Below are 12,555 nucleotides of genomic sequence, written 5' to 3'. Positions count from 1 at the left end.
ATATGTGTGTGTGTGTATGCATGCATGTATGCATGTACATTTACATATGTATGTGTGTATATATACATATATACACACATATACATATATGAAAAGTTCACAGATCGCAGTATTTTTATAGATGCACGTGTGTATATATATATACACATACATATATAATTTGATAACTGTATTTCAATGTAATTGGTTTTCTTTATAATTTTGTGTATTTTATTTTATGCATTTTTAAAAAACATTTTGAAAGGGGGTCCATGATACACACCCAAAAGGTTAAAAACCCCTAATGGAGTGGAAGGCCACCAGCTTGCTTGGTTAGATTCTCTTGAATCAGATTTGTGGAAGAACGTGAATTTAAAGTTATATAGTTATGACAAACTGTGGAAGGATAACTATTTGTGCAGTTGGTGGGAATACTTACCATCCAAAGGCTCACCAATACCCACTGAAGTACACTACAGGGCACAGAGAGGGCAGGCCTGACGCCTCAAAACTCTTAGTCCAGTGTTCTCATTTAGAAATGCCAGTTTTTCTTCCTAGGTTGGTCTACTGTATTTCTACTTTTTATATTTTATATGTTACTCAGGATCAAAGACAGGGTCTAACTTATCTATAATTAGGCTCAGGAGGTTTGGGGTTTTTTATGGGGGAGCAGGGGCAGAGGAAAAGGGTGTTTTGAATCTCATATTGTAAGCCCACCACAGGAAAATAGAGGGAACAGACCACTCTAGGGGTCACACATATATGCTCTTATAAATCTCATGCCTGTAATGCTTTGCTCTATTCATCTTTACCTCTCAGAATGCCTAGCTTCCTTCAAGACTTAGCCCAAGAACACTGCATCCTCAGCCCAGGGCCTCCCTTTCTAACATTATCCACTGTCTACTTGGTATGCATTTTCTCTATAGCTATCGAGTACATGCTGTTCCCCCAACTAAGAATATAAGATCTTTGAGGGCAAGCAGTTTGTGCTTTTTCTTTGCACCTTTGGTGCTTACTAGAATATATAGTAAGTACTTAATAAATCTTTGCTAATAATTAATTAAGAGAGGAGAGAAGGTTCAAAGAGAAAACAGGACCAAGTCTGGCAGGACATCAAACCAAATCAAATATGATTTCAATTTACTGTAAAATGAGAACTGAATAATTAGAGGCAACTCAAAGCAATGTGTACCAACCTGAGGCCTGAATATTTGGTTGTCTAAATTTCACTAGTTAACAAGTTGATAGTACTCACTTATTAGGATTGAAGAAAACATAGGACCATAGATTTAGAACTGGAAGAGACCTTTTTGGATTAAGTAATCAAAGCTATTTATAGCCACACAAAAAAATATTCTAACTACTCATTGGAGAAATGCAAATTAAAACAATTCTGAGGTACTACCTCAAACATATTGGATTGGCTAATAGGACCGAAAAGGAAAATGACCAGTGTTGGAGGGGATGTGGGAAAAGTTAGACGTTACTGCACCCCTGGTAGAGTTGTGAACTGATTCAACCATTCTGTAATTTGGAACTATGCTCAAAGGGCTATAAACCCATGCATACCCTTTGACCTAGCAATATCACTGTATCCCAAGAGATAAAAACACAAAAAGGAATGTACAAAATACATAAATATGAACAAAAATATTTATAGCCACTCTTTTCTGGTGGCAAAGAACTGGAAATTGAGGGGACACCCATCAATGGGGAATGGCTGAACAAGTTGTGATATGTGATTATGATGGAATGCTGTTGTGCTATAAGAAATGATGAGCAAGATGTTCTCAGAAAAACCTAGAAAGACTTGCATGAGCTGATGCAAAATGAAAAGTACTGTGTAAACAGTAACAGCAATATCAAGCAATGATCAACTATGAATGACCTAGCTATTCTCAGCAATACAATGATCCAAGAAAACTCTGAAGGAGTTAGGATGAAAAATGCTATCCATCCCCAGACAAAGAACTGAAGGTGCCTGAATACAGATTGAAATATACTTTTTTTCCTTTATTTTTCTTGAGTTTTTTTTGTATGTTTTCTTTCACAACATGACTTATTGAAATGTTTTGCATGACTACACAAGTATTACCTGTAACATGTATAAATGAATGGGCCTTGCCTGAACCTGAACCTGAAAAGACCTTAGCTTAAAAGGGCCAAGGTCTTCCACTGCAACCTGGGCCATTTTTAGGCATCCTGATAGATATCTGGCCACTGGATGCAGATGGCTCTGGAGGAGGAGGAGGCTGGTGACTTTGCACAGCCCTCCCTCACTCAAATCAAAGTCAATTGCAAGTCATGTCATCACCTCCTTGTTGTCACGGTCCTCTTCGAGAATGAAGGACAAACCACAACCTGTGAGTAGTCTGAGCTGCCTGAATGGGGACCCAGGTGCCCAGTTCCATTTTGACAACTCAGCTCATCATCCTCTCCTCTTCTCCCCTCTCCCCTCCTCACATGTATAATTGTCTGCCTTCTCAAAGAGAGGGGATGGAGAGGGAGGAAGAGAGAGAACTTGGAACTCAAAGTTTTAAAAACGAATGTTAAAAATTGTTTTTACATGTAACTGGGGAAAAATAAAACACTAAATTTAAAAAAAAAAAAAAAGAACTAGAAGAGACCTAAGAGGGCTATCAAACCCAGCCTCTTCATTTTAATGATGAAGAACCTTAAGACCCAGAGAAGTTAAACAATTAGTCAAAGGCCAGACAGCTAGTAAATGTCAGAGGTGGGATCTGAACTCAGGTCTTTTTGACTATATTTATGCTCTATGCTCAACATCAGTGATGTTACTCAAAAGAAATAGATCCCTGTGGCTGTATATTGACTTAGAAAACCACAAATTACCATTATCTAAGCCATGTCTTTATTTATTTTGTTAAAATTTCCCAATTATTATATTTAATCTGGTTCAGGTGGGCTCCTCTGGTTCTGTTTGACAGTCCTGTTCTTCATCATAGAATATTCCTAAAAATCTCATAACTTTTAAAGTTTAATATCATGTGTAGATGATAGAAATATGCAAATGACTTAAAATTCTATTAAAATTCTGGACAATCACCTTATCACAATCACAATATATTTTTATTTTGGATCCTATGAATACTTCTAAAAGTCTGTTATAGGCAGACAAAAAGTCAAAGTGTCCGGTAGTGAGCAGAATCGAATTCCATACATCACCTATGAGAAGAAACTTTGATGCCGTTAAGCATTATTTACAAGAGGTTTCTATCATATCTACAAACCTGTTATTAAAGCTTATAAATGAAAAGTTCAAAAGCTACACTGGGGTCTTTATGAAGACTATGCAATATACAATTTAAAACTTCTAACTTTTCAATAGCTTTGTTCTTTAAATCTTCAGGCAGTACTTGAGGTGGCCCTTATGAGTCTGCAGCATAGGAAAGATGAGTGACTTCGTCTTGGTTCTTATGGCCTTAAGACAAGTCCCAGTACCACCCAGTCTGTACTGACCTATTTCATCCTTCTACTCTATTACCTCAGCAATATCCTATTTTCATAGAGAAAATACACAACCCCTTTGCCACGCTTCTACCCCTGTTGACATAACAATAATAGGGCTTGGTGGCTCCCTCCACATCCCACCTCATTCCCCAAAAGAAGGAAAGTTACATAAGGTAGCATGGGAGAGCCACCAGAGACTTGTTTGTACTCAGTCAATGGAAATCTAGTTGGCCCCTCATTAATACAATCATCAGGCATATTCTAACTTCAAGCCCTACCTTGATTTCTTCCCAATTCCTTAATAGAACATGAAAGTAAAATACCTGTCTTCAAGGAAATATGAGTGATAAGTCTGAGTTTGTGGGGAAAATAACCTGGGAAAAGAAAGCAATATTTAGCCAGTGAGCCAAGATCCATAGAGGAAAGACAAAACTTGAATACAAAGGAAATAAAAAATACTTAAAGATATTGTCAGATCTTATTTCAATATCCATTTAACTCCTAAAAAACTAAAATTAACTTTCGAAACTTCTTTGAAGAATTCCTTCAAGTACATTTCTTATTTGAAGAATATTCATTTCAGTTTCTTCCAGAAAGTTCACCTTTCACTAAGTTCCAAGGACTAGTGAAAACTTCTACACTCAAGTGAGAAGAATAATGACTTATTTCCAGATTATGTACCCTCTCTCTCTCTCTCTGATATATTCCTTGATATCATATTTTCCTCTCAATTCTCTGAATAGAGTCTCAACAAAACAACAACAAACCACTCCTCTCCTCTCCATCCCTCCTAGATTTATTTAACACAAACACAAATCTGGCCAAAAAGTCACATCACCCCGTTTGGAGGATAGCTTCCAGATGATGTAAGTATGAGGGGGTAGCAGTCATTCTGAGATAAAAGAACTAAACCCTGAACTCAGTTATTCACACAGAATCAACACTGCAGGTGAATTCAGTTTTTAATAATACACATTTCAGAAGGCTTTAAAAAAAGTCCAGTTTACTTGATTAAAAACTATAGTAAAGAAATAATGTGTCTTTGGGAATGACTTCTACAAACAATACATCCACATTATAAAATAACCAGTTAATATGTACAAATTCATGGAAGTCCAAACCCCAGATTTCCATGGAAAAGGAGTTACTATATCTTTACAGCTTTGTAGCTTTACAGCTACAAAAGTCTCAATAATTCAAATAGGGTAGTAAAAATTCCATTTTTTTTAATATCCTGTAAGAACAATAAAATTTAGTTCCATTTCTCCCTCCCACCTCCACTGTGCATATTAAGGAACAGTTCACAATCAGCAGGTTGGGGACAGGAATTCCACAATCAATGAAATGGATGTCCTCTTCTGCGCTTAGTCTTAAGGTGTCCAGCAGAACGGCGAAGTCTTTTTCTCTCTTGTCGATGCTGCTTCTCAGCTTCTTGCTGCTTTTTCTGTTGTTCAGACTAAAAAATTTAAATGGGGAAAAGGAGAAGGAATGAAAGTTCCAATGTTTCCTTCCAGAGTCACCCAAATCCACAGACCCTCTTTTGCTAGTAGAAGTATTACTGAACTCTGGCTAGTTTAAGTTGGCAAGACTAGATAGATTCTGCTCAGGAAAGAACGCTGTGGTGCAAGACAATAGAGGGAAGGAGATTTGCATTCCTAATTTTTAAAATAAGCACACAGTACAGAGAACAGCCCTTTATTGAGGAGAAAGGTGCCACGTTGTGTGAAAAGAACACTGGACAGGGAGTCAGGAGACCTGTGCTCTGTCCAGTCCCTGCTTTGTGCCTTTGTGTCCCTTCCCTCTCTGATCCTCACTCAGTTCCCTCACCTGTAAAATGGCAGTGGTCAGACTGGATGATTTTTCTGGGCCCTTCCAGTTCTGACAGTCTATCAGTTGATAATTCACCAGTCCAACTATATAAGGCCAGCAGGGTAAACATATCCTGTGAATACTTTTTCTTGCATTCAAACTCTTCTCACCCCCATTCTTTCTATCTTAAAACAAAACCAGTATTCTCAAGCAGGTTATCTATCTTATTTTTAAAAGCTTTAGCTTCCAAATACTTATGGCTATTTCCAAACAAGCACTTAAAGCAAGGTTGTCCAATATGTGGCCTGAATGCATAGAAATTTACACAAATGCTTTAGTAAGCAAAGCTGAGCTACTGCAGAGCTGTCACTAAAATGGCAAATCAAAATATATTGTCTATTGTTTCAATAAAAACCTAAGGTTGGATAGCCCTGACTTAAAGAATAAAGATCTGGCTACCCACCTCCTCACAGAAAGGTGATGCGCTAAATATACCGAATCATTCAGCTTTTGACATGACTGCTGTGTGATTTCTTTTTTGCTGTAATGGTAATTAAGGTGGGACTATTTTTTTTTATTGTTTTCTCTTTTGGAACACTGAGGTAATCAAGTGCCTTTGATGAGTCTGGCCTTTGTTTCTTTGATTAAATTGGGAGTCTTTGATAACCTGCTTAAGAAACAAGAAAGCCTAGTTCACATAGTTTTGAATCACATGGCTGTTAACACCCTTTGACTATGAACAGGGTATATAAACTCAGACGTTAGCGTTTTGCTTTGGGGCTCTCACTCACTGGAAGAGTGTCATGTGATCTGACCAGACAAGACTCTGGGTAGCTGCTGGAACCCCACTAGAGACCCCCAGCTTTGAAAACCCAGATGTTGGTGCCTCTCTTTCTGGTAACTATGTAATTCTTCGGTCAGACAGCTGGAAGCCTGTCTGTTGATAACTGTATATGTTTGCTCTGTTTATATTGTCTCTGTTTGTATTTGCTCTGAAGTTCAGGGTGTTGGCTTTTCCCCCTGAACTAAGTGAATGAAATATGTATGTTTGTTTAAAGTGAGATTAACTCCCCCCTCCCCGCCAAAAATAAAGATCTGTCCTTGCTGACAATGTTCCAAAAAATGTATCGCAGGCTCAAAAAGCAAGTAGAGAATAAGAACCCTAGGTATATTATAAATCATAGTATTATGATGAAAACAAGAGTCAAGTTAAAGCAGCTAGACAGAATGAAGTCAAGAAGGCCTGGATTCAGATTTTAACTTTACAATGAACCAATCAAATCACTTAACTAAAACTCATTTTCCACATTTGTATAACAAGTTTCATTGAATCTGGAGAGCCTACCTCACAGGACTGGTTAGAAGACTCAAACGTGTTTATCTATATGAAGCATATTTTCAAACTTTAAGGTACAGTAAACATCAGTTATTACTATTATGTTATACTGTTATGATGAGTAAATGGGACAATATTAATTTAACCATATTAGTTCTAGTCTATTCGGTATAAATAAAATCTAATCTCACTAACCTTGTAGTGGGCCTAAAACTAATCTGATTTACATGTCAATCAAAGGAGCTATACTTTATTCCAAAAATTCTTTCCCTATATCCATCTATAGTCAGTTCTACTTGATGCTTTACATTCAGGAGACTGCTTTCTTTTCAAATTCTAAGAAAAATAAAATTATCATTAGACTTTAATATTTCCCCCAAATGAAAATTTATACTGAATTTAACTATCTCAGAAATATAAGTGTCCTGCCTTGTCACCAAGACTAGTTTGCACATCACTGAGAAATCTTTAGTTATGTGGAATTCCAGAAGATGGAAGTTTTTGTCCATTCTTGATTATCACCCTTCCTCAGCTGCCCTTCATAATAATCTCACAAAAACCTTGGGAGGAACATCACATTTCTGAACAGAGCAGTTATAGCACTGTCCTTTGTAAAGGCAATAAATGTCAATTAAACCACCAGCTTAGGAATCTGTTGATCTGTAAATGATTCGACTGGAAACCAGTTATGCTATTTACATCACTAGATTATTGTAAGTGTCCTTTACAACAACGGCAACAGCTTACATGTTATGAAATTTTATGCTTTATAGGTTCTTTTTCTTTCCTTTTGGTGACAAGAGGAATTTAAATGAGATGTAAGTTTAAAAGAGATAATATCATTAATTATTAACACTATGAGACAAAGCTTTGGAGAATGTTAAGATAAACAGCAAGAATGAAGTGCCTTGGTCAGAAGCAGGCTCTAGCCCCAGCTCCATCAGTAAACATGTTGCTCTGGATCACTGAGATGACTTTTCTGGGCCTCAGTTTTCTCTTGTGTAAAACAAGGGGGTTGAATTACATCAGTGATTCTCCAAGTGTGACCCAGGGTGTGATTCTCAAAGTGTGATAAATATTGATAGACAGAACCCATAAAACAAAAGCTTTTGAGGTCCACAATTATGCAAAGGGGTCCTAAGATCAAAAATTTCAGAGTCAATGAATTAGATGATTTCCAAGATCCCTTCCACCTCTAAAACTCCGTAATTACAGAATCCTTTTCTCCAATGACCTGTAATGGGTTTGTCTTGTTTTCAGCTGCCGGGGAAGGGGAGTCGCAGTGAAACATGAATGATAAGGGTATAGCTATATGATAGAGAGCTTCACAGAAATCACAGTACCTAGATAAATATGTTACATTTCTTTCCCTAAATCATTTCTTTGTTTTAAAAATGTAAACTTTTCCATGAATTTTACGTGCTTATGAATTTCATTAATTTCACATGATTAATGCCATTTAAAATGTATTTTTCATCTCTAAAATTTCTGAACAAGTTTAGGTTTCCTGGAATTTGTTGGCATTTATAAATTAAAATCAAGAATAACTGGAAAGACTATACAGATTTAATCTAAAATATAACAGACACCTATGTGATATAGCTAAAAAAGTTCAATGGACACCAAGTCTGAAGACTTGGGTTTGAATTGCATCTCAAACTGAAATTCAGAAAGCTGTTTCCTAATCATGAGGCCTGGGAGAGGTCTTTTCTCCTGTCTGGAGCTCAATGTGTTCATTTGTGAAGTAAAGGATTAGGACTAGATGATCTCTTACAACTCTAAATCATGAGCCTCCCACACAATGGGCATTTAAAAAATACGCATCTTTGAATTCTTGATATAAATGAATGCTGTGTGTCCAATCAAGTACTAAGACCAGTGGAGATAAGGACCTTTAGAAGGCAGCAGCCCTAGATCTGTTCTTTGATAACATCAGAGAGGGCCTTCCTTCTTACATTGAACATCCCCACACACCTTCCTATCCCAACTTCTTCTTGTCCATGTTTTCCATAGATGACCTAAAACTCAACATGTATATATCAGTTGTTTACAAAGCAATTTCTCCCTGAACAACTAAATGATTCAAATATTATCATGTTCACTTTGCAGAGAAGGAAACTGAGGTTAAGAGGTTAAGTGACTTGCCCATAAAAACACAACTCTTAAGCAGGTGGAACTAGAGGACCCAACCATTAACCCAAACATTTGAAAAAATAAGTCTAACAAAGTTAATTACTTTCTATGTCTAGCTTTGATACGATGGCTTTTTAAATTTTCTGAAGTATTTTATCAAATAAAAATAGTGTCAGAAGGCTCTGTCATTCACTTTATCATGAAATATGAACAGATGCTGTGGCAAATCACTTTCTAATTTTATGAAAAGACTTGACTTTAGGAGTCCTGAGGTGCATTCACTACTACAAAGAGTTGCAAAGAACATATCAGTTTACAATAGTTACTAAAAGTGAACAGGTGATCCCTGCCACACTGCACTGGACTCTATGGTTCTAATCCCAACAAAGATGTGTCCTGAATTCTGAAGAGAATGTAAAATGTTATGATAACGCCCAAGATTAATTATGATAAGAGAGTTAAGCTGCAAGAAATAGGTAATAGGTATAAGAAGTCATTTTTAGGTAAAAAAAAACAAATTTTGAATTATTTGGGAAAATAAGTTCTGCTTTCAAAATAAACTTAACTAAAAGGTACCTTTAACTCACAGAATGAAAGCTATTCACTGCTATTAAATTACCTACATGTCCTTTGGGAAAAATTTCAGAAATAACAAAGGATAGAATTTATGACATGACTACTATAAATGATTCAAGCAAAAGAACCAAAAGCACTGTTAAAAACACTGTTCCTTAACTACTTAATAAAAAATAGTACCAACTCCAGATAGTTACTGAAAAGCCTTCAACAATTAAAAGCGCAGATCAATTCAGGAAAGTGTTCAACATTAAAATAAAGATTTCAACACATGAAAATAGACTACACATAGAATGTAGGGTTAGAAAGGACCTTCAAAGTCATTTTGTCCAAAAGAGAAAACTAAAGCCTAACAGAGTTAAGAATGTTTCCCAAGGTCACAGAGACAGTGAGTGGAAGAGCTGGGCTTAGACTACTCTGGCTATTCTTCATTTTTGGCACTAATGAAACTAAATTTTACCAGGATATTACAGGCCACACCACTGTTCTAATAAAAGATATCCTTTGATCTTTAAATGATAAGGACCTTTATTTTTAAGTTACATATAGCAATTCAGTGACTGACAACTGCTAGCATGCTTGCTCACTACTAACCAAAAAAGATTTATAGCTAACTTTTGCATCACTCAGTCTTGTGCTACCCCCCACTACTCCAATAATATATGACCCTGCTTCTTTTAGTCAATGAGTTCAGAGGCCAAGAAAGCTCTGAAAATGATGAAACATCATATAGGAAATGGTACTTTTCAGAGGAGGGGGAAAGCCAGGGAGGTCTGGCTCTGATGAGAGGTTAAGATTAACCCAAAAGATACCAGAGGCTTGATCAATCTTTTGGGAAAGTTAAGATCATCTCACAAAATCAAGTGGAAAATTTGATGTACTAGCTAACTGAAATGCCTTTAGTTCTTTTAAAACACAAAGATAACAGCCCCAGCTGTTCATTCTCTATACTACTTTCCTTTAAGAAAAAAAAAGCTATTTAAATTAAGTCAAAATAACTTACCCTCTTTAATGTGAACGTCAACTGTTTGCTGCCCACAGTTGTATCCGATACATTCAGAGTCCCAAGTTTTGCTTCAAGCTGCAAACGATCTTCAAGGGGTTTTCTGCAAAATAAACGAATGAATGAATAAAAATTAAGAAAAAAATTAAGTGAATATCCAAGTGAATATCCAATACTGCAGCTAGGTAGCGCAGTAAATAGAGCACCGGCCCTGGAGTCAGGAGGACCTGAATTCAAATCCAGTCTTAGACACTTAAGGCTTACTAGTTGTGTGAGACCCTGGGCAAGTCACTTAACCACAAATGCTCTCCCACTCCCTCCCCCAAAAAATACCCATACATGTCATGAACATTATATAATATTCAGGGCATCCCAAAAGTTTTAATGTAGTTTTAAGCTATTAAAATTATTAATGCTTAAAAATGCTGGAAGACACTTTGGAGACACCCCATATATTTAAAATCAGTAAGTAGAGAAAAATATAGGTATCATTCATACTCTAGACATTCAATTTAAAACTCCTATCTTAAAAAAAAACTCCTATATTCAATATACTATGCTTGATAAGGAGATATAAAGGCAGTAAATGACATAACCTCACTCTAGAGACAAAACACCTATAGCTAAAATAATGATGTGATATGCACATAGAAAATATCAAACAGACTAACATAAAAGATTCTAAAGATGGAGGGTTACTTCTACCTCAGGAGGCAAAAAGGTTTCATGATGTCACCTGAACTGAGTCTTGAAGAAGAATTTTTTCTTTTAAAAATAATTTTACTGTTATCTTTTGTTTTATATAAAAAGAGCTTTGCCCAGTATTCCTCCCTTTGCCTTCTCTCAGAGAGCCATTTAAAATAAAGAATGATATTTTTAAAAAGAAAAAAAAATCAGCAAAATCAATGAACAAATCTGAAAATACATGCAATATATTAAAACCTCCCGCCTCTGCAAAGGAGCAGGTGGGTATGTCTTCTCATATTTCTTCTTTCAAGTCTTGCTTGTTCTTTTTAATTTTGCAACGTTCACTTTTGATTGTTTTGTTGTAACTGTTCTTTCCACTTACATTGTTGTAGTCACTGGGCACACTGTTTTTAGCTTCATTTACTTCATTTTGCATCAGATCATATAAATCTTTCCAGGCTTCTCTGTATTGATCATATTTGGTATTTTCTCACATCATAGTAATATTCCATTACATTCGTGTACCAGAATTTAACTATCCCCCAATCAATGGGCATCTACTTTGGTTTCCAATTCTTTGCTACCACAAAAAGAGCTGCTATAAATACTTTGGTGTATACGGGTACTTTCTCCTTATCAATGACCTCCTTGGGTTTTAAGTCTAATAGGAGAATATCTAGGTCAAAGGGTATGGACATTTCAGTAACTTTATTTGTAATTCCAGATTATTTTCCAAAACAGCTGTTCAATGATTCACAACTCTACCAACAATGTACTAGTGTGCTTATCGTATCACAATCCCTCCAACAATGATTATTCCCATCTTTTCTCATCTTTGCCAATTTGCTGAATCTGAGGTGAAACCTCAGAGTTGTTTTAATCTGTATTTCTCCTAATATTAGTGAATTGGAGCACCAGAAGAGAAAAGTTTCAACAAGCAGAGATGTATGGAGTATCCATTCTGTTCCTGGGTGATAGCCTACATGGATAAAGAGGTAAGAAAGGGTACACTGGGAAACATTAGTCCAGTTTGGCTAGAAGGTACAGAGTTTGAAAGGAATAAGAGGATAAAAAGCTGGCAAAGTAGGCTGGGGACAGATTATGTTTGGCCTTGAAAGCCTAAAGAGATCTCTTGGAAGGACAGCTAACATGCTAAACAACAAAGTAAGGATCTAAAAACACCTGAACTACCTAAAAGAACAGGTCGAATACACTAAGATGAAATTTAAAGAAAAAAAAAATGCAAAGTCTCAAAAATGTTTCATAAAATAAACTATACAAACACAGGACTAGAGTGATATCATTAGACAACAATTTACATAAAAGTGATCTTGGGATTTGGTGGACTGCAAGCTTAATGTGGCTACCGTATGGCATGGCAATCAAAAAAGCCATGAGAACATAGTGTTCATACTGAAGGGAGGAAAAATCCTGCTTTATAGAGCCCTGGTCAGACTAAATCTGGAAGACTGTGTTTAGCTCTGAATGCCACACTTCAGGAAGGACATTTGCAAAGAGGAAACTTAATTTCCTAATATTAGAAAATATTTCCTAATAATTA

General features: G+C 36.2%; 1 protein-coding gene across 2 annotated transcripts in view; it reads right to left on the bottom strand.

The window, feature by feature from the left end:
• Nucleotides 1–4,394: 4,394 nt before the first annotated feature.
• The window catches only part of NOL10 (nucleolar protein 10), a 108,459-nt gene continuing 100,298 nt past the window's right edge, over nt 4,395–12,555 (bottom strand). For both annotated transcript variants that reach the window (XM_036751965.1, XM_036751966.1), the window contains 2 exons: nt 10,308–10,410; nt 4,395–4,906 (listed from right to left, as the gene is read on the bottom strand). In XM_036751965.1, the coding sequence (XP_036607860.1) occupies nt 4,787–4,906; nt 10,308–10,410 (223 nt within the window). In that variant the 3' untranslated portion in view covers nt 4,395–4,786. The remainder of the gene's footprint in view (nt 4,907–10,307; nt 10,411–12,555) is intronic.

This window comes from Trichosurus vulpecula, chromosome 3 (assembly GCF_011100635.1).
Source record: "Trichosurus vulpecula isolate mTriVul1 chromosome 3, mTriVul1.pri, whole genome shotgun sequence".
NCBI classification, from domain to species: domain Eukaryota; kingdom Metazoa; phylum Chordata; class Mammalia; order Diprotodontia; family Phalangeridae; genus Trichosurus; species Trichosurus vulpecula.
Note: the sequence above shows the minus strand (reverse complement) of the source record. Positions and strands in the feature narration are given on the sequence as shown.